This window comes from Hemiscyllium ocellatum, chromosome 12 (genome assembly GCF_020745735.1).
Source record: "Hemiscyllium ocellatum isolate sHemOce1 chromosome 12, sHemOce1.pat.X.cur, whole genome shotgun sequence".
NCBI lineage: Eukaryota > Metazoa > Chordata > Chondrichthyes > Orectolobiformes > Hemiscylliidae > Hemiscyllium > Hemiscyllium ocellatum.
The window spans coordinates 98,810,943-98,838,521 of NC_083412.1; the positions used below are offsets into that span (position 1 = coordinate 98,810,943).

The following is a 27,579-nucleotide window of genomic DNA, read 5'->3' on the forward strand; positions in this document are numbered from 1 at the left end:
AGATATCAGACAAATGAAGTAGGTTTTAAGAAACAGTGTTATTTTAATATCTGAAGTGCCAGCACAAGTAGAAATTTCAATAGTGCATGCTCATTTCGGTTCTTTCCACAATGCACATGTACAACATAAAGCTGATTATTAAATATTTTTTAAAAATCTATTTTAACAGCATTATCTGTTCAACTATATACTTACTTTTCTAATTTATTTCAGAGATTTTGCTGTTACTGTGCATGGTACATAACGTCAGCAAACATAATCTGTTAAAATAAGTCAACTGAAATTTATTTAAAGTTCTAAATTTTAAGGACTGTTTCAAAGAAAAGAGTGGAAGGATAAGCAAGGGGGCTTCTGGAGGAAATTCCGGAATTTAGAGTTTGGACAGCTGATTGTACTTTGCTATTGGCAGCATGCAAACAGAAAATTCTCATTTTTATTAATTAAAGATGTCAGATTTAGAACTGTTGCAGACATCACAAAATGATATAGAGCTGGACAAAGTTACAGCTATAGTGCGAAGCAAGGCCTGGAGGAATTTGAAAATATGGATGAAAATGTTCAAACTGGATACCAATGAAACGTCAGACAGCACAGAAATGAGAAGCGAATAGAACTTGGTACAAGTAAGGATGTAACTGAATTTTTATTTGCACTTAGAGGATAAAAATGGGAAGCTGGCCAGGAGAGTTTTGAAATAGTTGAGAGAACATAAAGAAAAAGATAAGGGTTTTTAAACCAAAAAGATGAAGAAGGTGATGCTATTACCGATTAGAAGCATGGCGTACATTTCCAGCTCAAATAGGAAGCCAAGGTTGCAAACAATCTGGTTCAATTTGAGACAGTGACCAAGGAGAACAATAAAGTAAGTGGCAAGGAAATGGAGTTTGTGATGGGGTGAAATATGACAACTTTGACTCCAAACATTAAGCTGGAATACATCTTGAGTTCAAAAGCAAAATACAGCAGATGCTGGAAATCTGAAAGAACAAAAATACTGGAGAAACTGAGTAGTCAGATAACACCTACGTGGAGAAGAAACTAAGATTACAGGCTGAAGCCGTGTTATTAGAATAGTCCTTGTATATTGTGGTGGATTTGCCTGTAGATGTACATTGGCACTCCAGGCTTCAAAAATACAGGAATAAGTAATTTGCTCCTATGATTGTTAATCAAACTGTACTTAAGAAAGCATTATTTTATAATCCCTGCACACAAATAAAAAGAAACAGGTGAACACTGCCCGAAACAGTCTACTGAGCTAAAATGATGATATAACAGTAACACTCTTGCCTCAAAGTCAGAGGCTGTGAATTTGAGTCCAGTGTCTGAGTGTTCAATCTCATTGATGGTCATAATAACTTGTATTCATAAACATGTCAATGTACATAACAAGACTGTTATCAAATAAACTTGCATTTCATTGTTGTACTTCCAAAGATACCATCTTTTGGATGAGACTTTGAACTGAGGCACTGTCTGTCTTCTCAGATAGATTTATAAGTATAAATGACCTTCCTGATGTTTTGGATATTTATCATTAGAGCTAAAACACATTATCTGACAATTCAGTGAATTGCCTTTTGTTGGCACTCGCTGTGAGCATTTCATACGATAGCATTTCAAATGCCATCTACTGAAAAGTGTACAATAACACAAGGCTTTTTTTCTTCCTATAATGCAAACCATAGAGTTAGTTCCATGTGTCACACAGAACCAAGCACATTACTTCATCCAAATTCACCACCATGGCAAGTGCAGACTCCAGGGTCACAAGGCCCTAATATCACCTCTTGGGAAAGAGGCGAAATACAGATCCAACCAGCATCCTTTCATCTGCCCCTTGATGCCTCTGAGAGTTAGCACCACCTTTTAAAGTTTCTTCGATTGATTGCAGCCTATTGCACTCCTCACTTTTGTGATTTGTATCAGTGCACCAATCAATGCTTAGCCCATCATAGGCAGGGAATTCAAACATTGTCGCCAACATGGAGAAGCAGCATCAGAACCCAGAAACATGAAGAATGCAATAAACCTTTTGAGCTCGTCTCCGGTTCATTGTGATGTTGGTTGGTCTAAATCCTAACCTGAGACACCATTTTGGATATAAATCCTACTGCAGCAAAAATCTATCCATTTCAGACAATGAGCTTCCATGAACATTGGTGAGACCAATTTTAGAATATTGTGTTCAATTCTGGTCTCCCTTCTATAGGAAAGCTGTGTTAAATTTGAAAGGGCTCAGAAAAGATTCACAAGGATGTTGCCAAGGTTGGAGTGTTTGAGTTATAGAGGCAGGCTGTATAGGCCAGGTTGTTTCCCCTGGAGCACTGAAGGCTTGAAGGGTGACCTTATAGAGGTTATAAAACCGCAAGGAATATGGACCAAATGAACAGACAAGGATTTTTTTCTCCACAAGGTAGGAGTGTCCAAAACTAGAAAACAGATGTAAAGTGAGAGGGGAAAGATTTAAAAAGGACCTGAGAGCCAACTTCTTCACACAGAGGGTGGTGTGTATGGAAAGAGCTGTCAGAGGAAGTGGTGGAGGCTGGTACAATTACAACATTTAAGTGCATCTGGATGGCTGTGTGAATTGGAAGGATTCAGAGAGATAAGGACCAAATGCTGGCAAATGGGAGTAAACCAGCTTAGAATTTCTGGTTGGCATGGACAAGTTGGATCAAAAGATCTGTTTTTGTGCTGTATAGCTCTATAACTATGACTCTTAATACCAATATTTGCTCTTTGAGCTGACCTTTATGTGAAATGCATTAAAACTTTTCTGCCAAGTAACCTGCTTCTGATTTTAAAATTATATCTTTTCATTCTGAATGCTCCTGACTGCATCACGTGGTGTTGCTTTTGGGGGATTGTGTCCATACCTGAGCACAGTACTCTAAGGTTTTTTGTGTAACTCCTCCTTTACATTCAATTTCTTGGACATGTGGATCTTTTCACTACTCAATAAGTTTGGTAACTGCCATTGCAAGGCCTTCAGAGATGGACCAAGAAAAAAGCACAAGTTTCTGAATTGTAAAACGTAAAGGTGGAGGAAATCTGACAGAATCAGAAGTTGTATTTTTAACATAATGAGTCTGATTTTCTGCATGCAGAAGTTGGAAATTCAATGAGCAACAGGCCAATGTTTTAGTGATGGGGTCTCTATGTGAGAAAGGTTGAATATTTATTATTCAAGACTCTGAAGTTGAAAGTGTATGGTGGTCTGAAACATTCATGATGCCAAGTATAAAATTATTTGGAACAGTTTGGTTTGAAGTGTATAGAGTGTGGTGAGATTTTTTTTAAAATATCGTTTTTTTTAAAACAGTGGGAAGTGATGTGTGATGCAGGATGAGATTGTGGTCATTTGTTTGGCATTTTGCTGTTACCTACTTAAATGCTGACATTGGGAGCATCAACAGCAATCTGTGCTTGCTAAATCACTGAATTCCTGGTATGTTTGGAATGATTCAGAAAGACTCCAATCAACATGAAAATATTATTGAAGAAATTGATTACGATGGACTTATGTGCTCACTCATGATTTCGTCTAATCCAAATCAATTTAATCATAATCACCCCTGCTGCTTTCTTCTGAAACCAGTGGAACGACTGACTGCCCATTAATCAGATACTCACATTTCAAGGTGTTCAGGACAACTTTTCAATTTATCAAATAAAATACCATCAGTGGAATGACTTAGAAAATTGGCATCAACAAACCAAAATCTAATGCAGCGCATTTCTTGCCTTTTATGCTCTTAATTCATTGTATTCTACTGCAATCAACTTCAAGGTCAGATATGTAACTGCCAGTGCCTTCACATTCAATGCAACAAGTATTAAAATGCTTCTTCTCCAAGGACCAAGCACAAGGTCTCTAATTACACTGCTGGATATATTTCTTACAGTCAGAAAAGAAAACGTTCACACAGCCTCACTGTTCTCATTCAATGAAATGCCAGTGATGGTACTAAAAATCTTAATTGATGATTAGATATCCTGGATAATAGAATAATAAATCTTTTCTCTCATTGTCGTCAGATTTTCTTACATAACAATACTTAGTGCACTTGGGAAGAATTCTTTGAATAGTTACATTATAACATGTCCATTTGACCCATCAAATTGGTACCAGCTCTAAGTCCAAAATCCACAGATAAACCTCCTGCCATCAAACTCTCAATCTAGATTCTAGCCAAAAGCCTGGATACATGTTGCTGTTGTATCTTTTGCCAGTCACCCTAAATCAGTGCCCAATGGTTTTCAATACTTCTACTACTGGGAATGGATTTAGCCTATCTTTCCAGAATTCTGATGAATTTGAGTACGTCTATTAAATATCCTTTCGACTTTTGGTTTTCTGAAGGCAACTGCCAATCTATCCCCGTGACTGAAGCTTCTCATCCTACGAACCATGAACTGCATGCAAAATATTTCTGATCCACCATTTAATGTGATATAATGCAAGTCTTTACATTAACAATAGAATCATTTATTCAACCAGCAAAATTGATGGTATGAGCAGTGAAATTAATGAGACTGGAAGCATTTTAAATGGTTAGTATAGTTCAACAAAACAATAGGGTTTTCAAGCTCTCAGTCACCTCTTGGACTAAACTATCAACATCAAACCATGGGCAGCTTGTGGAATGCAATGCATTTAAAGAAAACAACAGCACATTGTTCACCTTTTTGTTTTCATCAGTTTAGCACAGTAAATTTAAAATATGAAGTTAATTGGTTCAGTGAAGAGTTCACAGATCCAGGGCTACTGCCATAACACTGGGTGGGTTGAAAACAACTGCAAGTCTAGGGTCTCAATTACTTGCTGCAAACTTGTTGAATAATACCAGCAGCCAATTGTAGGGTCTATCAGCACAAAATACCTGTTGTAATAAATATCAAGCGTTCAATATTATGACTGGATGACCAAACCAGTAAATATATATGTTGCTTTACGTTGTGCAATCGTTGCACATAACTCAGTTATGGCCAAAGGAAATAAAGGTGGAAAAAGAATGCTGAGAAGATTCACAGTATTTTTTTTTGGCCAAATTTGGTTCCAGTAGCAGATAAGCTAGTGAAATGGCAGAGTGACGCAATAGTATACTGGTGGAAATAGGCTGCCTTCATGATGTACAATTTGACTCTCAGCTAATGACTAAATATGTTCCCAAGGTTATTACCAGTCTCAGGGTGAAAGGGAGATTTACTGAAATGGCACCAGGCATGATAGACCGTAAAACGTAGGAGCAAAAGTAGACCTTAAGCCAATCACATCTGCTCTACCATTAAATGAGTTCACAGCTGATCTGATAATCCTCAACTCCACCTTTCCTGCCTTTTCCCCATAATCATTGATTCCTTTGCTGATTAAAAATCTACCCACCTTGGCTATGAATCATAAACTTCAGTTATGTGGAGAAACTGGGCTTTTTCTTCAGAGAAAACAAGGCGAAGAAGAAATATGATAACATTAATGAAGATATCTAAAGTTTTGAATGATTTTGATAGAATAAAGAAGAAAAAGTGTGAAATCACTGAAATCAGTCACTATACCATGAAATCAGTAACTAGGAGACAGAGGTTTAAGGAAATGACAAAAGAGCAAGGAAAGAAGTGAACATTTTTTCATGTGGTTAGATCTGCAAAGTGCTGCACGAAAAGGCAGTAAAAGCAGATTTAAGAGCAAGTTTTGAAAAATAATGTGACAAAAATTTTAAAAAGAAAACATTTCTTTGCCCAGTAATTCTGAAAATGAGACTAATTGCACAGTAATTTGAAAGAACCAGGATGGCCTCTTTCAGAGCTGGAACAGAGCAACTATGACGTATGATTATAAGTTCAAATGAGTTCATTTCACTGACTGAACTGACAAGAAATTATTATGCATATTTGCACAGCCATGAAGTGCATTATTTTTCTACTGATCGCATTGTGGCAGGCCTCACACATACACTTTATATCATTTAGTATTTGTTGTGCAGTCCTTATGCATTTTCAATTTCAAACATTGTGTCAAGTACGCTGTAAAGTTATTTACAGGTCACTGGCTAAGCAGGAGATACTTGCATTTGAGAATTTCAGTTGTGGTTGAGAGAAGATTTCTTTTCAACTCCCAAACCTCACTTCATAAAGGGGCAGCACTCTGAAAGCTTGTGATTTCAAATAAACCTGTTGGACTATGACCTGGCATTGTGTGACGTCTGACCATGTCCACCCCAGGCCCACATCATCAATTCCCAAGGTGACAGACTCTACTGATTAAATTGCACTAACATTGCATGTAGCACAAGTCAACAATGAATTTGATTTTACTTTCAAAATGAATAGTGTCTTTATTTTAAGGCTAATGACATCAATATACACATTACGCATAGAAACGTCAGCATTTTCACGAACCCCTATTGTGCTCATTTTTTGTTTTAGTTATAAATACATTGACTTGTTGTCTAAGGCCACGAAATTTAAGTTAATATTAATTTCCAGTGAGAGAATGGAACTTCAGCATGGGGTGGCAATCGATCACACAGATTATTGCCGAGGGGAGATTTTAATCCTTAATCTAATTCAGGGAATGTAGATTACTTAATCAAACATTTGGGATCACACAAGAAAAGGTTCACTTTCAGGAATCGCTGTCAATTCATTGACAAAACATAGTCATCAACAATCCAATCTTTTGGTTCCAATGCAAGAACAGTAGTTTCCAGTCAAAGTATTAAAACACTGAAGGACAAACAAAGCACTGGAATCCTTTCATTTCCGAAATATTCAACTTGAAATTTTAGCTTAGCTTCTCTCTCCACAGATGCTGCCAGGGCTCGAGTACTTCTAGCATTTTTTGTTTTTATTTCAGATTTCCAGCATCTTCAAAATTCTGATCTTTGATGGCTGCTATGGTTTTAGGAAAATATACACATATCCTCAGGGTACAGAAGAGAAAAGGAAAAATCTATGACGTACATACCTTATTGCAAGACTTCAAACAAGCCTTGTTTCAGTATCTAGCTGTTAAGATACCTACATTTTCTTGGAGATATGCACTTGTGTATGTTCAGAGATTATAGATAATTCACCCATGGTGGTGTCTTGGTGTAACACAATCAAAACTAATGTTCAGATTCAGTAAAATGTTTCTATATTATCCCCAGCACATTAATTCAAAAGCCTCATTCGATAGCCAAGCTACACCTGCTCTATGTGAATATAACTCTCACTTGTGCCCATCCAACTCTGCACTCCCAAACTGTCTATCTGTTCAGAATTTCAGAGTGTATGCCTCCTGCTTGCACTCCCACATCTCTCAAATTTATTCAAGACCTTCCAAATCTGGATTCTGCTCTGCTGCAGGCACAACCGAAGTCACAAATGACAGCAAACGCAATGTTGATTGCAGTTACCTCTCTCTTACCAGCCTCATGGGACATGTCCCTCATCCTACTCAGTCTAATGAACCTTTGTTGAACTTCCTCCAAGACAAGAATGGTCATTTTTAGACAAGTATAGGCTTTCCAAGGCCTTACAATCATACCTAGGTTTAAATCCCTTTGTAATAAAGGCTAACAGACTATTTGCTTTCCAAACTGTTTGTTGTATCTGCATATTAACTTTGCAATTCATGACCAACAGGACACCTAAATCCCTTTCATTACCAAAATTTCCCAATCTCTCACCATTGCTTCTCTGTTTTTTCCAACTTTAATGGAGAATGTCACAACTCTCCACATCATATTTCATATATCAAGCTCGTACTCACTCCATTAACTTATCAACATCAAGTGTAATCTCAGATTCTTCCTCAAATCCTCATTTCCCAAATAACTGCATTATCAACAAATCTGGATACACTGTACTCAATCTCTTCATCCAAGTCAGTGATATGGATTGTAAATAGCCGATTCCTAAATACCTATCCTTGACAGTTGAATGCGTGTTGCTGGAAAAGCACAGGTCATTTCCTGTTCCTCAGATGCTGCCTGACTTGCTGTGCTTTTCCAGCACCACACTCTCAACTCTGATCTCCAGCATCTGCAGACCTCACTGTCTCCTATCCTGGAGAATTGAGTGAAAACAGTGATATAAAGGGATCATCATTGTCCAAGTAACCCAAAGTCGTGGGCTAATACTCTGAGAATTCCACATTCCCACACTCAATAACATCTTTGAAGCTACCTACTTCAACCTGCAAAATGCTCAATGTCTCCACTGCCTTATGAGGCAAAATTCTAAATTCACACAATGCTCAAATTTCTCCTTACCTTCTTACTCTCTACCCTAATTGGGCAATGTCTAAGTTTAAAACAACTCTACCTCAGTTTGGACGTGCCCAGAAAATAAAACATCCTTTGCACATCTGTATTAAGGAGGAGAAAGTGAGGACTGCAGATGCTGGAGATCAGAACTGAAAATGTGTTGCTGGAAAAACGCAGGTCAGGCAGCATCCAAAGAGCAGGAGAATCGACGTTTCGGGCATAAGCCCTTCTTCAGAAATGAGGAAAGCGTGTCCAGCAGGCTAAGATAAAAAGTAGGGAGGAGGGGCGTTAGAGATGCGATAGATGATCTGTATTAAGACCATTCAGGATCAAATACACTTCAATCAAGTTATACCTCACTGTTCTGAACTCCAGTGAAAACATGCCCAGCTGGTAAATTCTTTCCTCATAAGCTCCAGGTTACCAATTTAGTGAACCTCCTCCAAACTGCCTTCAATGTATTTACAGCTTCCTTAAATAAACAGACCAAAACTATACACAGTAGTTAAGATGTTCTATCAGCAATGCTCTATGTAACCTGAAGCATAAAATTCTTACTTTAATGCTGCCAGGAGCTTTCTTGAATATGTGATGTTCAGCATTCTAATCGTTTCTGACTCATGCACAAGTACATCTAAATCTTGCTGCACCTCAATTTCTGCAGTTGTTCTCCATTTAAGCAATACTCTGCTTCCATTCTTTCTGCTAAAATGAATAAAATCACATTTTCCCACATTGTGCTATACAGGAAAAGGCGGTGAGCGGTGACATGATGGTAATAACATTGCAGTATTAATCCAGAACTCTAGGCTAATATCCTGGGGACATGGTTTCATCAAAACATTTTTTCAAGATTCTTGTAGGGGAGGGAATCTGCCATCTTTACCTGCGATTACAGGACAACAGCAATGTGGTTGACTCTTAACCATTGTCTGGACAATTAGTATTGGGTAACAAATGCTAATCTATCCAGTAATGTCCTCATCCTAGGAATTTTTGCCCATTCAACACAGTCATACAGCATGGAAACAGACTGGCGCCGACCAGACATCCCAAGCTAACCTAGTGCCATTTGACAGCATTTGACCCATAACCCTCTAAATCCTACTTATTCATGGATCATCCACGTGCCTTTCAAAAGTTGAAATTGTACCAATCTCCACCACTTCTCTGGCAGCTTATTCCATACACGCACCATCCTCTGCTTGAAATTAGACATCAGGTCCTTTTTAAATCCTTCCCCTCTCACCTTATACATATCTCCTCTAGTTTTAGACTACCCCACCATAGGGAAAAAAGGCTTGGGCTATTCACCATATCTACGTCCCTTATGATTTTATAAGCCTTTATAAGGTCACCCCTCAGCCTCCGACGCTCCAGGGAAATTAGCCCCAACCTGTTCAGCCTCTTCCTATAGCTCAAACCCTCCCAGAAACATCCCTGCAAGCTTTTTCTGCACCGTCTCAAGTTTAACAACATCCTTCCTGTAGAAAGATGATCAGAATTGTCCATAGTTACCTAAAAGTGGCCTCACTAATGTCTTGTACAGCCGCAACATGACATTTCAACTCCTACACTCAATGTTATGATCAATGAAGGCAAGAATGTCAAATGCTTTCTGCACTATCTTCTCTACCTGCAACTCCACTTTCAAGGAACTACGCATCTGCACTCTTGGGTCTCTTTGTTCAGCACTACTCCCCTGGGCCATACAATTAACTGCACATGACCTGCCCTGGTTTGCCTTACCAAAACGCGACACCTCACATCTATCTGAGTTCAACTCTATCTGTCACTCCTCGGTCCCTCATTGGCCAATCTGATCAAGGTCCTATTGTACTCTGAGTTAATCTTCTTCACTGTCCACTACACCACCTATTTTGGAAGAAACTTACCAACCATACCTTCTATTTTCACATCCAAATCATTATATAAATGAACAAAAGCAGTGGAAACAGCACCGCCCCAGCACACCATTGGTCACAGGCCTCCAATCTGAACAATTACCCTCCACCATTGCACACTGTCTCCTATATTCAAACCCATTTTGTAACCAATTGGCTAGCTCCCCTAGATCCCATGTGATCTAACCTTACTAACTGATCTATCGTGCAGAACTTTGTCAAACGCTTTGCTGAAGTCCATATAGACATCTATCTCTCAGCCTTCATCACTTCTTTGTCACCTCATCAAGCACTCAATCAAGTTAATGAGTCAGGATTTTCCACATTCAAAGCCATGCTGACTATCTCTGATGGTCAATCCTTGCCTTTTCAAGTAAATGCACATCCTGCCCCACAGAATCCCCTCCAACAACTCACCCACCACTGAGACAAGGCTCAATGGTCTATTGTTCACTGGCTTTCCATTATATATTTATATTCTTTCTCAAACTTCGAAGGTCTTATTCACAATGTACTTTCCTACCCATCTTGGTGTCATTTACACATTTAGTTACTATGCCTTCACTTTCCTCATCTGACTCATTAACATCAGCTCTTAACACAGTGGTTAGCACTGCTGCCTCACAGCACCAGAGACTCGGGTTCCATTCCCACCTCAGGCGACTGACTATGTGGAGTTTGCACAGTCTCCCAGTGTCTGAGTGGGTTTCCTCCGGGTGCTCCGGTTACTTCCCCCAGTCCAAAAATGTGCAGGGTTAGGTGAATTGGTCATGCTAAATTGCCCGTAGTGTTGGGAGAAGGGGTAGATGTAGGGGAATGGGTCTGGGAGGGTTGCGCTTCAGCGGGTCGGTGTGGACTTGTTGGGCCGAAGGGCCTGTTTCCACGCGGGAAGTAATCTAATCTAAAAAGGTGAGGAGCCAGCTTAGACCTGAGAGACAATCTTGTCACATCCTGCTGATCAGAAAAGACTCATTTAAACATACCCTGTTTTGCCTGCCAGCCAAGCAAGTGTCCATCAATTTTATCCTCTACACCACAAGCTTTTATCTTCCACAGTAACCTTTGAAGTGGCACCTTATCAAATGTCTTCTGGAAACCTAACTGCTGTATATCCATAGAATATTATTCCTTCAAGGAACTCCAATAAATTAGTTACACCATTTTCCCTTCCTGAAACTAGACTGACTTTTCCCAATTACACTGAATTCTTCCAACTGTGCAGCTATGACTTCTTTACTGATTGATTCTATCATCTTCACCAAGACAGACATCAAGCTAACTAACTGGTTCATAGATTCCTGTTTTCTCTCTCCCTTCTTGAATACAGGGTTTATGTTTGCTACTTTCCAATTTGAGGGAAATTTTCCTGAGTGGAGAGAATTTTACATCAATGTTTATTATCACAACAAATTCTCCTGCTTTATCATTTTGTCTATCTCTGCAAGAGATCAAGTACTCTGGAATGTTTAATTCTTAATTCTTACCTCCAATATAAAGCTTATAGCACCCCTCAGCACCTCTCTTCAGGAAAAACACAGCATTTCTTGACCTGTTCTGGCTATTTCTATGAATTTTCTTTGCACCTTCTCCAGTGTTTCCATATTCTTTATAATATGGAGAATAATACACTACTTTAAGTGTGGTTGTCTACCCAAGGTTAAGACACGCAATCCTAAATCATTAGGGCAGCATTGAGTCTTAACATGAATCTCAAAACATGAGCAAATTCAGTTTCTTGTTCTTTTAAAATAGGTAGAAATTTAAAACATTACCAAGAGCAATTTGATAAATTGTTTCTCTCTCATCATATTACCTAACTTGATATTCAAATCAATAAATCCAAGTGGGAGGAACAGTTGGGAAAGACAACGTTGAAGTGGGTGGTAAACAGAGAAGAACTTGACTTCTGCCAAAGAATCTGAAAAAAAAATTCTGCCATTTGGTTGGTTTGCTGTGCTACGTAAATCCCAATGTGGCGATAGCTGTGAGCTGGCGAAGTCTGTAGAGCTAAAGAATCACTGAGTCACAGCTCTCAAAGGCATAAGACTTAATGTAATGGCACTATAATTAAACAGACAAGGTCATCCGATTATGCCTTGTAAGCTATTTATTGTGATTTTCATAAAAACAGAATATTTAAACTGCGTTGGGTGTTCCAAATAAAATGATACCTTACAAGTTCAATTACATGTTTTGAAGAAGTCACCAGGATGATGCACGAGGGAAGTCTGGTAGATTGCAAAAAGCTTTTTGGAAATCTACAGACAAAAGTACTACATTAAACAAGATCAAAGGCTTTAGTCTTCATGATATGTTTAAATTAATGCATCAGACAATGAGGTTCAGAGTAATGAGTCTTACCTTGCTGATGACACAAAACCAAATGAAAACATATGCTGTCATGAGGACACAAAGGCTACAAAGTGTGGGGGCAACAAAATGGTAAATGCAGTATAATGTGACAGTAGTTATTCATTGTGATGAGAAAAACAGAATACTATATTTTTCAGAAAACATTAAACTTTCAAAATGTTAGTGTTCAATGAGACTACTTGCACAAAAATTACCAAGTTAGCATTGAGGTACAACAAATGATGACAAAAGGAAATGATATGCTGGTCTTTATACAAGTCTGTTGGAGTACTGAAATGAAGATTTGGTCTTACCAAAAAGACTTTGGTAAGAGTACATCTGGAATACCATGTGCAGTTCTAGCCTCATTATTTGAGGATTACTTATATTGGAGTTTGTACAGTAAAGGTTCTCTATATCACTTCACGGGAGGAAAGGGTTGCCCTATGGTGAGAGACTGAGTATATTGAGTCAATATTCTTTGGAGTTTCTAAGAACAAGTGGTAATATTATTGCAATAAGCAAAATTCTGAAAGGGACTGATATGGAGGTTGGGTTCTGAGAGCTTGGGCACGTAAATCACAAGGACACATCAGGGTAGGTGGACGATTAAGCAGAACTGAGATGAATAGAAACGTTGTTACTCAAAGGGTTTTGACTTTTCAGAATTCCCTCCTCACAGGGATTATGGATGCTGCAGCGTTGACTACAGGTAAGGCTGGAACAAACTGATTTTGATCCTTTAAGGAATCCAATAATATGTGGAGGAAACGGAAAAACGGAGTTGAAGCCGTGGATCAGCTGTGATCGTATCAAATTCCTGATGAAGGGCTTTTGCCCAAAACGTCGATTTTACTGCTCCTTGGATGCTGCCTGAACTGCTATGCTTTTCCAGCACCACTAATCCAGAATGTGATCATATCAACCCAACAGGCCACATGGGCTACTCCAGTTCTTGAGCTGGATTGAAAACTGATCGGAAGAATACAGGCAGAAAGTAATTGCGCATCAATTTGGATTTGTTTAAAGAGCAGCACCTTCTGAAGGGATCAGTGTAGAAAAATCACTTCAACTTTTTAAAAAAAATTATTAAACTAGATATAGCCATGACCGAGAGAGAGAGAGAGAGAGAGAGAGAGAGAGAGATCTGGACATTCTTGGGTACAGATCTCTAGACATTCATGAGCAATACCTACAATGTGATAGTTAAAGTTAGTTTAATGTGACAAGTTAAAGCACAGGATGTTCAAGTTCACAAGTTTGTTTACAATATTCAAGTACAATTGACCTTCTTTAAGATCTCTGGAAGACCATGACTATTTCTGATCTCCTCATATGGAGAATTTTGTTGATGTCTTTAGAAAAGATGCAATCGATGTTTAAAAGATGATGTGGAATAATTTGTGCCTGAGTTGACAAATTGTTTCAAGTGAATGAAGAATACAGCTCACAACTAGAATTTGTTGAGAGGTTTGTTTAGTTTACTTGCTACAAGGTGGTTCTTTCCCCCAACAATCATGGACCTTCGCAAGAGGTTTCTGACTCATGTCACAAAACAAAATTTACCAGACTGCATCATGCAAAAACTGGAACTCCGAGACAGAGATCACTCTTTCTTAGAAAAAGAAAGAACTGTTTCACAGAATTATCAGAGCATGAGTGATCACCTGCTGAGGAAGATGCTTCTGTCCAAATTGACCTGGATTGTTAGCCATTTCCAGGTGAACACATTGCATTGAGTTAATGATATCGAAAATATTCACAAACTTCTGTGGGACAGGCTGAATGAGCGAGAGGACTTTCACTTTTTTTAAAAAAGTGATACTATATATGACAATCACCCTCTAAAAACAGTGCTATAGCACAAATGAGGCAGCATAATTTCCTGAAGCTAATGCTTGGAACCTAAATAAAACAACTGTAGATGCTGGAGATCTGAAACAAGAACAGAAATTGCTGGAGAAACTCAGCGTGTCTGATATCATCCGCAGAGGGAAAGCAGAGTCAAGATTTCATTTGTCCTTCAGAACTGAAGTTGGGTTTCTCCAACAATTTCGGATTTTGTTTGCTTTGACTCCCAGTCCACAACCTCAAATTTAAAATGATCATGGTGTCTTTACTGATTTCACAACCATCATTGTAATTAACAACAAAAATACCAACTCAACCTCTGGAGATTATTCCCTACATCTCTCAACACTGTTGCTTCTCTTTTCCTGGAGGACACTGCTAATCACTAGATAAGAACACAGCTTATTTTGTTATTCATTTGTGGGTTGTGAGCGTCTCTGACTGGGCTAGCATTTATTGCCCGTCCCTAGTTGCCCCTTGAGAAGGTGATTGTGAGCTGCCTTCTTAAACCACTGCAGTCCACATGCTGGGAGTTATCCCATAATGTCCTGAGGGAGTGAATTCCAGAATTTTGACCCAGCGACACTGAAGGAACAATGATATATTTCCAAGTCAGGATAGTAAGTGGCTTGAAGGGGAATTATAAGGTGTTCCCGTATGTCTGCTGCCCTCATCCTTCTAGATGGAATTGTTATGAGTTTGGAAGGTGCTCCCTGAGGAGCTTTGGTGAATTTCTGCAATGCATGTTATAGATAGTACACACTGCTGCTACTGAACGTCAGTAGAGGAATGGGTGTTTGTCAGAGTTTTACCAATGAATGGCGTGAGCCTTCTTGAGTGTTGTTGGGGCTGCACTCATCCAGGCAACAGGGAAGTATTCCATCATACTCCTGACTTGTACCTTGTTGATGATGGACAGGCTTTGGGAAGTCAGGAACTGAGTTACTCGCCACAGTATTCCGAGCCTCTGACCTGCTCGTGTAGCCAATGCATTTATGTGATGAGTCCAGTTGAGTTTCTGATCAATGATAACACCCAGGACTTTGATAGTGGGGGATTTAGTAATGGTAATACTGTTGAATGCCAAAGGGCAGTAGTTTAATTGTCTCTTATTGGTATTTGTGGCATTTGAGTGGCACAAATTTTACTTGCCACTTGTCAGTCCAAGCCTGGATATTGGTCCAGATCTTGCTGCATTTGAACATGGACTGCTTCAGTATCTGAGGAGTCATGAACAGTGCTGAACATTGTGCAATCACTGGCGAACATCCCCACTTCTGATCTTATGATGGAGGGAAGGTCATTAATGAAGCAGCTGAGGATGGTTGTGCCTAGGACACTACCCTGAGGAACTCCTGCAGAAATGCCCTGGAACTGAGATGGCTGACTTCCAAAAACCATGTCCTCCCATGTGTCAGGTATGACTCAAACCACTAGAGAGTTTACCCCGATATCCATTGATTCCAGTTTTGCTCTGACTCCTTGATGTTACACTTGGTCATATACAGTCTTGATTTAAAGGATTGTCACTCTCACCTCACATCTGGAATTCAGCTCTTTTGTCCATGTTTGAATCAAAGCTGTCAGAGGTCAGGAGCTGAGTGGCCCCGGCTTAACCCACACTGGGTGTCACTGAGCACATTATTGATGAACAGGTGCTGTTCGATTACACCTTCTATCACTTTACTGATGATCAACAGTAGACTGATGGGGTGGAAGTAGGCCAGGTTGGATATGTCTGGCATTTTATGTACAGGACTTACCTGGGCAATTTTCCATATTGTCAGGTAGATGCCAGTGTTGCAACTGTACTGGAACAGCTTGGCTAGGGGAGTGGCAAATTCTGGAGTACAAGCCTTCAGTGTTGTTGCCAGAGTGTTGTCAGGCCTGTAAGCCTTTGTAGTACCCAACATCTCTGTTTCCTCATTTCACGTGGAATGAATCAAACCGGTGGAAGACTGGTATCCATAATGCTGGGGACCACTGGAGGCAACGGAGATGGATCATCCGCTTGGCGCTTCTGATTGAAGGTTGCTGCCAAAGCTTTAGCTTTGTATTTTGCTGGGCTGCTGATGTGTTGGGCGCTTCCATTATTGAGGGTGGGGATAGCTGTGGAGCTTCCTCCTCCTCCAGTGAGTTGTTTAATCATCCACCACCAATCACAGCTGAATACATAAGGAATTTAGATCTGATCCGCTGGTTGTGGAGGTGCTTAACGCAGTCTACCACTTGCTGCTTATGCCTTCTTTGACACCTCATCTTCAGGTATGCCTAGTGCTGATCCAGGCACGCTCTCCTGCACACTCCATTGAATCAGGCGTGATGGTAATGGTTGAGCGAGGGATATGCCAGGCCAAGAGTTTACAGATTGCGCTGGAGCAGAATTCTGTTACTAATGATGGCCCGCAGCACCTCATGGATGCCAGTCTTGAGCTGCTAGATCTGTTCGAAGATGTCCTATTTAGCACAGTGATAGTACCACACAACAAAATGGAAGTTATTCTCAATGTGAAGGCGAGACTTTATCTCCCCACAAAGACTGTGTGGTGGCCACACTTACCAATACTGTCATGGACTGATACATCTACAGCCTGCAGATTGCCAAAGATGAGGTCAGGGATGTTTTTCCCTCCAGTTGGTTCATTCATCACCTGCCATGGATTCAGTGTCACAGCTATATCCTTTAGGACCTAACTAGCATTGAAATCCCCTACCCAGATTACATTTTGTGCCCCTGACATGCTCAGTATTTCCTTTAAGTGTTGTATAACATGGAGGAGTACCGATTCCTCAGCAAAGCAAGGATGGAATGTGGTAATCAGTAGGGGGTTTCCTTGCCCATACTTAACCTGAAGCCATGAGACTCGGGGGATCCGGAGTCAATATTGAGAACTCCCAGACAACTCACTCCTGACTGTAAACCACTGTGCCATCATCTCTGCCAGGTGTGTCCTGCTGATGGGACAGGACATATCCAGGAATGGTGGTGATGGTGTCTGAGACATTGTCTGTAAGATATGATTCCGTAAGTGTGACTATGTCAGGCTGTTTCTTGACTAGTTGATGAGACAACTTTCCCAATTTTGGCACTAGCCCCAGATGTTAGTAAGGAGGACACTGCAGGGGCTGACAGGGCTGTTTCTGTTGTTATCATTTCTGCCGCCTAGGTCAATGCCAGGTAATCCATCTGATTTCATTTCTTTGAGACTTTATAGAGATTGGTACAACTTAAACGTTTGCTAGGGTATTTCAGAGGGCAATTAAGAGTCAACCACATTGCTGTGGGTCTAGAGTCATGTGTAGGCTAGACCAGATAAGGATTTCCTTTCCTGAAGGACATTTGTGAACCGTACAGATTTTTCTAACGATCAATGATTTTATGGTTGCAGTAGAAAGTTACTTCCAAATTTTTTATTATTGAATTTAAATTCCACCATCTGCCGTGGTGGGACTTAAACATAATTCCAAGAACATAAACTGAGTTTCTGGATTAATAGTCTCGCGATCATAGAACATAGAACAATACAGCGCAGAACAGGCCCTTCAGCCTTTGATATTGCGCCAACTTGTGAACTAAACAAGCTTATCCCCCTACATTATCCCATCGATATTCAAATGCTTAGCCAAGGACTGTTTAAATGCCCCTGATGTGGCTGAGTTAACTATGTTGGCAGGCAGGGCATTCCACGCCCTTAGCACTCTCTGCGTAAAGAACCTGCCTCTGACATCTGTCTTAAATCCATCACCCCTCAATTTGCAGCTATGCCCCGTCCTATAAGCCGACGCCTTCATCCTCAGAAAAAGATTCTCACTGTCCACCCTATCAAGTCCTCTGATCATCTTGTATGTCTAATAAATCCCCTCTTAGCCTTCTCAGCTCCAAAGAGAACAGACCCAAGTCCCTTAGTTTTTCCTCCAGACCTTCCCTCCAGAGCAGGCAACATTCTGGTAAATCTCCTCTGCACCTTTTCCAATGCTTCCACATCCTTCCTGTAATGGGGTGCCCAGAACTGTAAACAATATTCCAAATGAGACCACACTAGCATTTTGTACAGTTGTAGCATGACATCATGGCTCCAGAACTCAATCCCTCTACCAATAAAACCTGACACACTGTATGCCTTCTGAACAACACAACACCATCAACCTGGGTGGCAACTTTCAGGGATCTATGTACATGGACACTAAGATCCCTCTGCACATCCACACTACCAAGAATCTTTCTATTGACCCAGCATTCTGCCTTCCTGTTATTCTTCCAAAAGTGAATTACCTCATATTTATCTGCATTGAACTTGATTTATCACCTCTCAACCCAATTCTGCAGTTTATCCAAGTACCTCTGCAACCGACAACATTCTCCCACACTGTCCGCTAATCGAACCAACTTCAGTGTCATCTGCAAACTTACTAACTCATCCACCTATGCCTGCGTCCAAGTCATTTATAAAAATGACAAAACAGATCCTTGTGGCACACCACGAGTAATTGGACGCCAGGGTGAATATTTTCCATCAACCACCACTCGTTGCCTTCTTTCAGTTTCTAATCCAAACTGCTAAATCCCCTGCCTCCGCATCTCCAATAGCCTATCATGTGGAACCTTATCAAAGGCTTTACTGAAGTCCATGTACACCATATCAACTGCCCTACCCTCATCCACATACTTGATCATCACTTACACTACATACGGTATCCTTGCATCTTCTTCCAAGCTGGTATGTCATAATCTCTGATGACACTTCTGCGAAATGCCCTTGCATATTTTTACTACATTAAATATTCCATATAAATGCTAACATTCTTTGTTTTCTCCAAAGAGTTACAGAATTTCTAATTCATGCTTACATGATTGTCTGCCTTTCAAGGCAAAATTGTGTCTTCAGATGCAACCAGATATAATGAGATATTATAAAACAAAGATCTGCAGATGCTGGAAATCTGCAACAAAAATTCTTCATCAGATATAATGAGTGGCACCAGTAAAGGTTGCTTGCACTTTGTGCTTATCCCAATTCTCTGCAGAAGGTAGTACACAGCCACCATCAGAACTAAGGATATGATTTTAAGGAACTCTACGGTTTCTTTGCCACAAATGCACACTCAGTCCCTTGATGCTAATAGCATATAAATCTGCAATATAGGTGATAATGAATTCTCAACAGGGACATGAATATACTAGGCAACTACTTTCACCAGAAATTGTCATGAAGCAAAGCACAAAATTATTAAAAGTATTGTGCACCAAGTAAGTCTGCTCACCTTGACCCTAAACTCAAATCAATAGCAACTTGTTTTCAGGACATATAAAGCCTGGGCAGCTGATCACATAAAATTTCATCACACAAATTCATTTACCAATTTGCTTCAAACTTCATTGTTGGCAGTGAGGCAGACAGAAAATTGGCTCATCCCAGTTGGAGGAAATGAGCAAAACATAGACAAAATAATTTTTAAAGGATTGAAGAGAAATAGGTGAGGGGTACTTCCTCACACCAGAAGTCGCGAGTTCAGGATGGCTTCAGACCGGGAACATGACTCATTTGGCTAAATGCTGCTTGCAAGGAAGCAGAATTGTTGAGAAGAGGAACAAAGGATCCTGAGTCCAGTCAATTCTGTCATTCAAGGAGTTCTTGGCTAACCTACAAGTTGATACATCTACCTGTATTCGTTTACTGAACTCAAATCAATCTAGTTGGATCTTGAAAGCTCCAAGTGACTCCATTTCAAAAGGTTTTGGCAGGAAAGTATGCCAGATACTATTAACGTTAGTATGGAAAAACTGCTTTACTTCCTAAAGCTGGACAAAGTTATGATCTGTTCTTGACGGAGACCGATCACAAACCCTGAAAGCAACCGTAACTGCAGGATCAGAAACAACTTGGGCTGAGGAAGTTGCCAAGATGAAAAAAGATGAATTGCTGACAGTTTCACAAATATTGAACTTCTTGTACAAAACTTTCTGTCCACAGACAGCTCACTTCCTCATCTTTTCCACTACCCGTCAGGAGAAATGTTGAGCGGAACTGACTTCAAGTGGAAAAACATATTTTTCCCAAACAAGCAGTGAGACCAGTATTCTAAAGTGGCAAAGTTTACTCATGGTGAGAGCATTGTGCTTTTCAAGGGAAACTATGTCTGCAAAATGCTCACCTTAAGCTTTGATCCATGGGCTATCGGCGATGACCCATCAGCTCTGGGTGGGATGTACAGCTCCCATTTCCCAAATGGCAACATCTTGTAACAATGTGAAGAAGAGTTCCAGCCATCTGAAAGAAATTTACTGTGTTACTATAATATCACACTACATGGAATATGCATACAATTCTCAAAAGACTTATTAATTGTTCAAAACTCTCAATGCAAGTAATGCCAAACAGAAGTAAAGATAGCAGTTGGAATAAAGCAGAGATTCAGGGATGCCATGACTCATTTTTTAAAGACTCTTAAGACATCATCTGTGGTTCAGTGGGTACCATCATGTTCAAAATGTGTTCTCCTCCAGACGATTGAGCTTGCTGTTAGTACACTGTCTGTCACAATTCCTGTAACAGTGACAACACGTCCAAGAGGACTGAATTCACCATGAGATGCTTTGGGACTTGCTGAGATGGTGGAAACCACGACAGAAATTTAAGATCTTCCTTTTATTTCTTGAAAGGAAGAATGAAAAGAGCAATTGCAAAAATGGAACGAGAGAGATCAGACAGAATAGACAGATAAAGGACCTGACAACCACTTTAAGGGGCTCTTGCCGCAGTTAGCACTAAAATTAATATACATCAGAACAAAACGTTGTCAATGTTGGAATTCGAATAGCATTCATAGCAATTTTATAATCAGTCACTTTACTGCAGACTGTGTATTGTTCTCTTAGCCCATGCTCCAAGATCATCTTTAAATGAGGTAAATTTCTCAATGTTCTAAAACAATTCAGGAAACAATTATTAGTGGCAGATGTCTATTAATATAACGGTAACTTTAAACAGCATAGTTAATAATGTACTCAAACAGAGAAAATTTGCAGAGCTCTAAGCACAGCACAAAAGTAAGTGAGGGCAATTGCAAAGCTTTATCATTGAATAGTACACACAGGATGGACAGAGTTTCTTTTCTGCCACAATTATTTTGAAGAACATGTTTTTCCTTCATAAAACAGAGATAGAAGAAAACGTAGGCGATTCGAGCCCTCGAGCCTGCTCTGCCACTCAACATATTTATGGCTGGCTGATTAGCGAGCACAATACCCTAATCCCTCAATCTCTTTAGCCACAAGAGCTGCATTTACCTCCTTTGAATTACATGAACATTTGACCTCAACCATTTTCTGTGGTAAGGAATTCCACAGGTTCACCACTAGTTGGATGAAGAAATTTCTCATCTCAAACCTAAAAGGAAATCCCTTCTCCTCAAACCATGATTCCTGGTTCTGGACTCCACCATTTTCAGGAATATCCTTCCTGCAACCTGTCTAGCCCGGTTATAGAGTCAATAGAGTCATAGAGATACACAGCATGGAAATAGACCCTTCAGTCCAACCTGTCCATGCCGACCAGATATCCCAACCAGTCCCACCTGCCAGCACCTGGCCCATATTCCTCCAAACCCTTCCTATTCATATACCCATCCAAATGCCTCTTAAATGTTGTAATTGTACCAGCCTCCACCACTTCCTCTGGCAGCTCATTCCATACGTACCACATTCCGTGTGAAAAAAATTGCCCCATAGGTCTCTTTTATATCTTTCCCATCTGACCCTAAACCTATGCACAATAGTTCTGGACTCCCTGACCTCAGGGAAAACACTGTCTATTTATCCTATCCATGCTCCTCATAATTTTGTAAACCTCTATAAGGTCACCCCTCAGCCTCCGACGCTCCAGGGAATACAGCCCCAGCCTGTTCAGCATCTCCCTATAGCTCAAATCCTCCAACCCTGGCAACATCCTTGTAAATCTTTTGTTAGAATTTTATTGATTTTTGAGATTTCCCCTCCCCCAACCACAACACTCCCCATTTTCCTAAACTCCATTGAATACAATCTTAATCAACTCAATCTCTCCTCATATATCAGTCTTGCCATCTCAGGAATCAATTTGGTAAACCTTTGCTGCACTACCTCTATAACAAGGGCATCCTTTCTCAGATAAGGAGACCAAAATACCTCTATTTCTTCAGGAGGCTAAGGAAATTCAGCATTTCTATCAAGACTCTTACAGATTTTTATAGATGACCAGAGAAAGCATCCTGATTGAATGCATCACAAGTGTGGTACAACAACCACTCTTCCCAAGATTGCATGAAGCTACAGAGTTTTGAATACAGCCTAATCCATCATGCAAACCAGCAGCCTCCCATCCATTGACCTCATCTACACTTCTTCTGTAGTGGGAAAGCAACCAACATAATGAATCTATTCATCATTTAGAACAAATATTCAAGACCTCACCTACAACGGTTATACTCTCTTCCAGCGTTTTTCCTTGGCCAGAAGATATAAAAGTTTGAATGCATGTATGAATAAATTTGAGAATAGCTTCTTGACCACTGTTATCAGACTTTTGAATGGGCCTCTTAAAAGTTAATGTTGATTTCTCTCTGCATCTTCTCAACAGCTGTTATATATCCTGCACTCTGTTCTGTTACCATTATTCACTTGTATTGTACAATCTGCTCTAAAGCACGCAGGGTAACACTTTTCACTGAACCTTGGTACATGTGACAATAACAAATCAAATCAAACTCTAATCAATTTCCATTGTACATTGATCAGGTGTCTTGATGGAGTTTAGCATTTTCCCACAACATGAACCGATATTATTCTGGACCTAAAGCCTCTACTCTGCCTCTGAGCATTATGGTTCCAATTTATTTTTAACTATTACTGACTGAAAATGTAACTTTAACAAACTAAAACTTAATAATCCCTTCAGATCCAGCGTGCTTACTTAAAACAGTTTGAACATGCCATGCTACCTTCAAAATAATTACCTACATGAATGCCTAGGTATCAGGGTACCTGTAGTGCACATAAAACTGTACATTTTTGTTCATATTGCAGCACATTCTTCGTTGAAAAAAGTGTGATATTTTATGTTACAGTGTGAATACCTGACATTTTGTTGTGTTCCCTTGGAGTAAATCCTCTATTTATTTACTAACCTCATGATTTCTACCAAAAATTCAAACTGTGAAATCTGAGCCAAGTCAAACTCATTTTTATGTCAAAAAGAGAAACAACAAGGGCATATTAATAGATAGTCCCTTCCAGAATGAAAAGCAAGCATTCACCTCTACTTTTTGCTGTCTCTTCTTGGTTAAGATCAATTCCATAACTTCTTTAAACTCATGGATTCAAATTTTATCAACAGGTTTATTTTTCAACCAATCTCCTGTACTTACTGTACTTTTTCAAACAACCTCTGCATACATAATCACACTGTCTCAACAACCCACTCGATTACCTCAGAGAAAAATGAGTCAGCAAAATTCAAATAAGAATATAGCGTTCTAAAGTTAGGTTTTCTGGAAGATTCTGCAATAAAGGGAGCTGAAAAAAGCTGAAAGATTTGGAAAGAGAAACCTAAATAATGCAGCCAATGATGTTGTCAGAGAACATGCGCATGAGAGAAAACACGAGTACAGTACTAGAGTTAAAGGAAGGTGATTATAGGGCTGGAGGTACAGAGATATAGAAAGACACAAAAGGTTGTAGAGTGTTTTCAGCACGAGGAGGAAGATCCTAAATTTCAGACATGGCAGGCTAGAAGCCACACTAGATTAATGATGAAAAGACTTTGAGTGGAATTGGATAAAGGAAGCAACATTTTGGGTGAAATGAAGTTTACTAAGAGTGAAGAATGAGACACTGGCCAGGGGATTATTGGATAAAGCGAGATCAGAGGAGTAATGGCATGGAGGAGTGTTTCAAGGGCTGATGGCTGAACATATAAGGTTATGCTGTACAGGGCATTGGTGAGGCCACTAGAATAGTGTGCATTTTTGGTCTCTTTATTTCAAGGAGAAAACGAAATGTATTGAAGGATGCCTGATACTAAGAATGAGTGGGTTGTCTGACTAGGGTAGGTTGGAGAGGCTAGGCTAGATTTCACTGGGTTTTAAAAGAATGTGGGTTAATTTGAAATGCATGAGATCCTGAATGATCCCGATAAGTTGGACAAGAAAGTGAGGCTTTCTTCTTGTATGTCTGTCTAAAGTCAAGGAGCACTGTTTAAAATTATGCATTGCCCTGCTGCACACAGAGCAGATTTTATTCTCTCGGCGATTGAAACACTTTGCAATACTCTGCCCCAGAAGGTGATGAATGCGTAGTCAGTGAATGTCTAAGGCAGAGGGAGATTGGTTTCATGCCTGACAAGAATCTAAGGTTCACAGTTACATTGGAATGAGCAATCTGAAACTAAAACACATCATCAGGATCTTATTCAATGGCACAGCGTGTTTCAGAGGCAAATGGTCCACTTCAGCCTCTATTTTGTAGTTTTGTATATAGGTGGGCACTATTACTAAATTGAAAGTAAGCTCTCTTAATGATTAAGAGGATCAACGGCAAAAATTCAGGCTGGAGTTGAACAAGACACTTTAATCATGAACAGTCTGAAAAAGCAGTTGAGCAGTGGGTAAAATAAATTGCATGTGCAAACCAGGGACAGCACATGAAGGCTTTTGTTTTTAATCAGGAGACCTGGGCTTCACTGGCTGTTCCAGATTTATTGCTTATCCATAGTTGCCCTGAAGAAGGTGGGAGTGATTTGCCTTTCTGAAGCATCGCAGTCCATTTGGTGGCTTCACTCACAATTAGGGAGAGAGTTCCATGATTCTGACCCAGCAACATTGAAGGATTGGTGATATATTTCCAAATTAGGGTGACGTGTGGACTGGAGGGGAACTTGCAAGTTTTGGTGCTCCCACGTGCCTGCTTGTTCTTGTCCGATCAATGCATTTGAAATTTTTGGTTTTACTTGTACAGGAAGACAGAACAAATACAAGGAAATTACGTGAAGCATTTATAAACTACTGATCCAAGTCTCAGCTGAAATAGGATGTTCAGTTGTGGCACTGCACTTCAGTGGATGACAAGCCTTGTCGAGGTGTAAAAGAAGGTTCACAGTAATGGTACCATGAGTAAGAGACTCTACTTATGGAAACAGTCTGAAGAACTGAATTTCTTTTGCTACCATGCAAAAGGCTGAGACATTTTGAAGGACATGTTCAAAACCATGAATGGCTCTAAGAGAGGAAATAAAGAAAAGCTGTTTCAAATGGCAGAAGAGTCAATGACCAGGGGATACAGTATTAATAGGCAAAATGGCCAGAGGTGATGAGAGAAAATATTTTCTTTCAAATGGTGATATGAGATGCAATGCCTAACAGTGAGATGGAAACACATTCAATTCTAATATTCAAGAAAGAAGGTAATATATATTGAAGCAAATAAAGTGGCAAACCTAGAGAAAGAGAAGAATGGAATCTATTTGATAGCTCTTTCAAATGAACTATGAGGAGTATCATTTATATCTTACATCATTCTACAATTCTAGAAGGTCTTGGAGGAGAATGGTGCCATTTGTAAATTTGGTTAAGGATGTTCGAGGGAGAAATGACAGCAGAAACTGGATTGAGTTTGTGTACAGTTAGCTACTTACTCTGAGCATAAAGAAAGCTAAAATGAACACAACATCCAAGTTTGCTACAGATTTTCAAATAACTTGCTACGATCAACTCTATGAACATATATCAACGAAATGTATGGGGAACAAAATTCAAATTCTACCATTCTATTCCCCTGTGTTGAGTACGATATTTTAGCAAACTCTAAATTGTCAGTCTCCAATACTGGTCTTTTCTAGAAATTATACTTCACTAGCACTGCAACCCAAGAGTTGGAAATAAAACGGACAGAGAGGAGCACATTTTGAGCGTAATGTTGACATGGATTAGCTGGGCTGAATGGCCTGTTCTATTCATTTTATATTTTTTCAAGGCATGCCACAATAAATATATTGTACACTATTAGAAATGTAACAAACTTTACATATTCAAAGACTGGCTCTGAATACAGAAAATACGCTTTCATCTTTGAAAGGAGACTTCAATCCAACAATGCCATGGATCATCACAATCAACTCAACCTCTGACCTGCTTTTAAGACTATCCCGGCTCTCAAAACTACACCAACAATAATTTAAGTATCAACAGTGCCTTTCGAAAATGTAAGCGATTGCACAGGCAGAAAGTATTTCCAAAATGAAGATGGATTCAGAAGAAAAAAAAACTTAGTCTTGAACAAAACTAAAAAGCTACTTGCACTAAAATCAATATGAACAAGCCTTGTATTGAGCAAATGCAGTTTTTGCAGGGAACAGCGAAGCCATATCTCCGAAGACACATACATGATATTTTAGGCACTCGCAACAAAGGTTATTTTTTCCAAACCTTGCAATCATCACATTAAGGTTATGACAGACGACCTTCTTTGATGGGAAAGTTGGGTAATTATCTACATGGGATTTAATGAGGCTGGTTAGCAACTAAATTCAGTCTCTCTCTCCAAAGTCAACTTCCTATTATCAGAATAGTGGGCAAAGAAAGCACCAGTTGACATGAGGAATTTTTGGGTTAGTGGTGCTGGAAGAGCACAGCAGTTCAGGCAGCATCCGAGCAATAAAATCGACGTTTCGGGCAAAAGCCCTTCATCAGGAATGAGGAATTTTTGGTTGAGTTGAGGCACTAGGTTTGAGAAATGTGGGGGAGAAATAACCAAGGCTAACCATTGAACCAATCATAGCTGTGGTGAGTTTTTAACAGAGCTGACTATTTTTACCTCTTTCTTCGTGTCTGGTTGAAAACAAAAGCTCCAATTCCTTTGCAAGCTTTGTCACTGATAGGCTTTTGCGTTAAATTACGGGTCTAATTTATAGCAATATCCAACACCAGATAACTTGATGATATTCATTATATGATCTTATGTGATGTGATCATTTTTCTGTAGAGCTAGACTAGCTGTCACACAAAACTAGAAGTCGGCTAAGAGGAAGTAGTCAATGCACATCAGAGGAGCTAGCTCTCAATGAAAACAAGTGCTGTGCACACTTCTACAACAATCAGTGTTGAGTCTGATATTTACAGAAACAGAAACAAATGCGAAATGGCCAACTGCAGATGAATTAAATCTATTGATAATCTGATTCATAAAG

At 39.7% G+C, this 27,579-nt stretch overlaps 1 protein-coding gene across 3 annotated transcripts in view; it reads right to left on the reverse strand.

The window, feature by feature from the left end:
• gbe1b (glucan (1,4-alpha-), branching enzyme 1b) overlaps nt 1–27,579 on the reverse strand; it is a 601,271-nt gene that overhangs the window by 423,040 nt on the left and 150,652 nt on the right. For all 3 annotated transcript variants that reach the window (XM_060833872.1, XM_060833871.1, XM_060833870.1), the window contains exon 3: nt 20,516–20,631. In XM_060833872.1, coding sequence (XP_060689855.1) covers nt 20,516–20,631 — 116 coding nt within the window. The remainder of the gene's footprint in view (nt 1–20,515; nt 20,632–27,579) is intronic.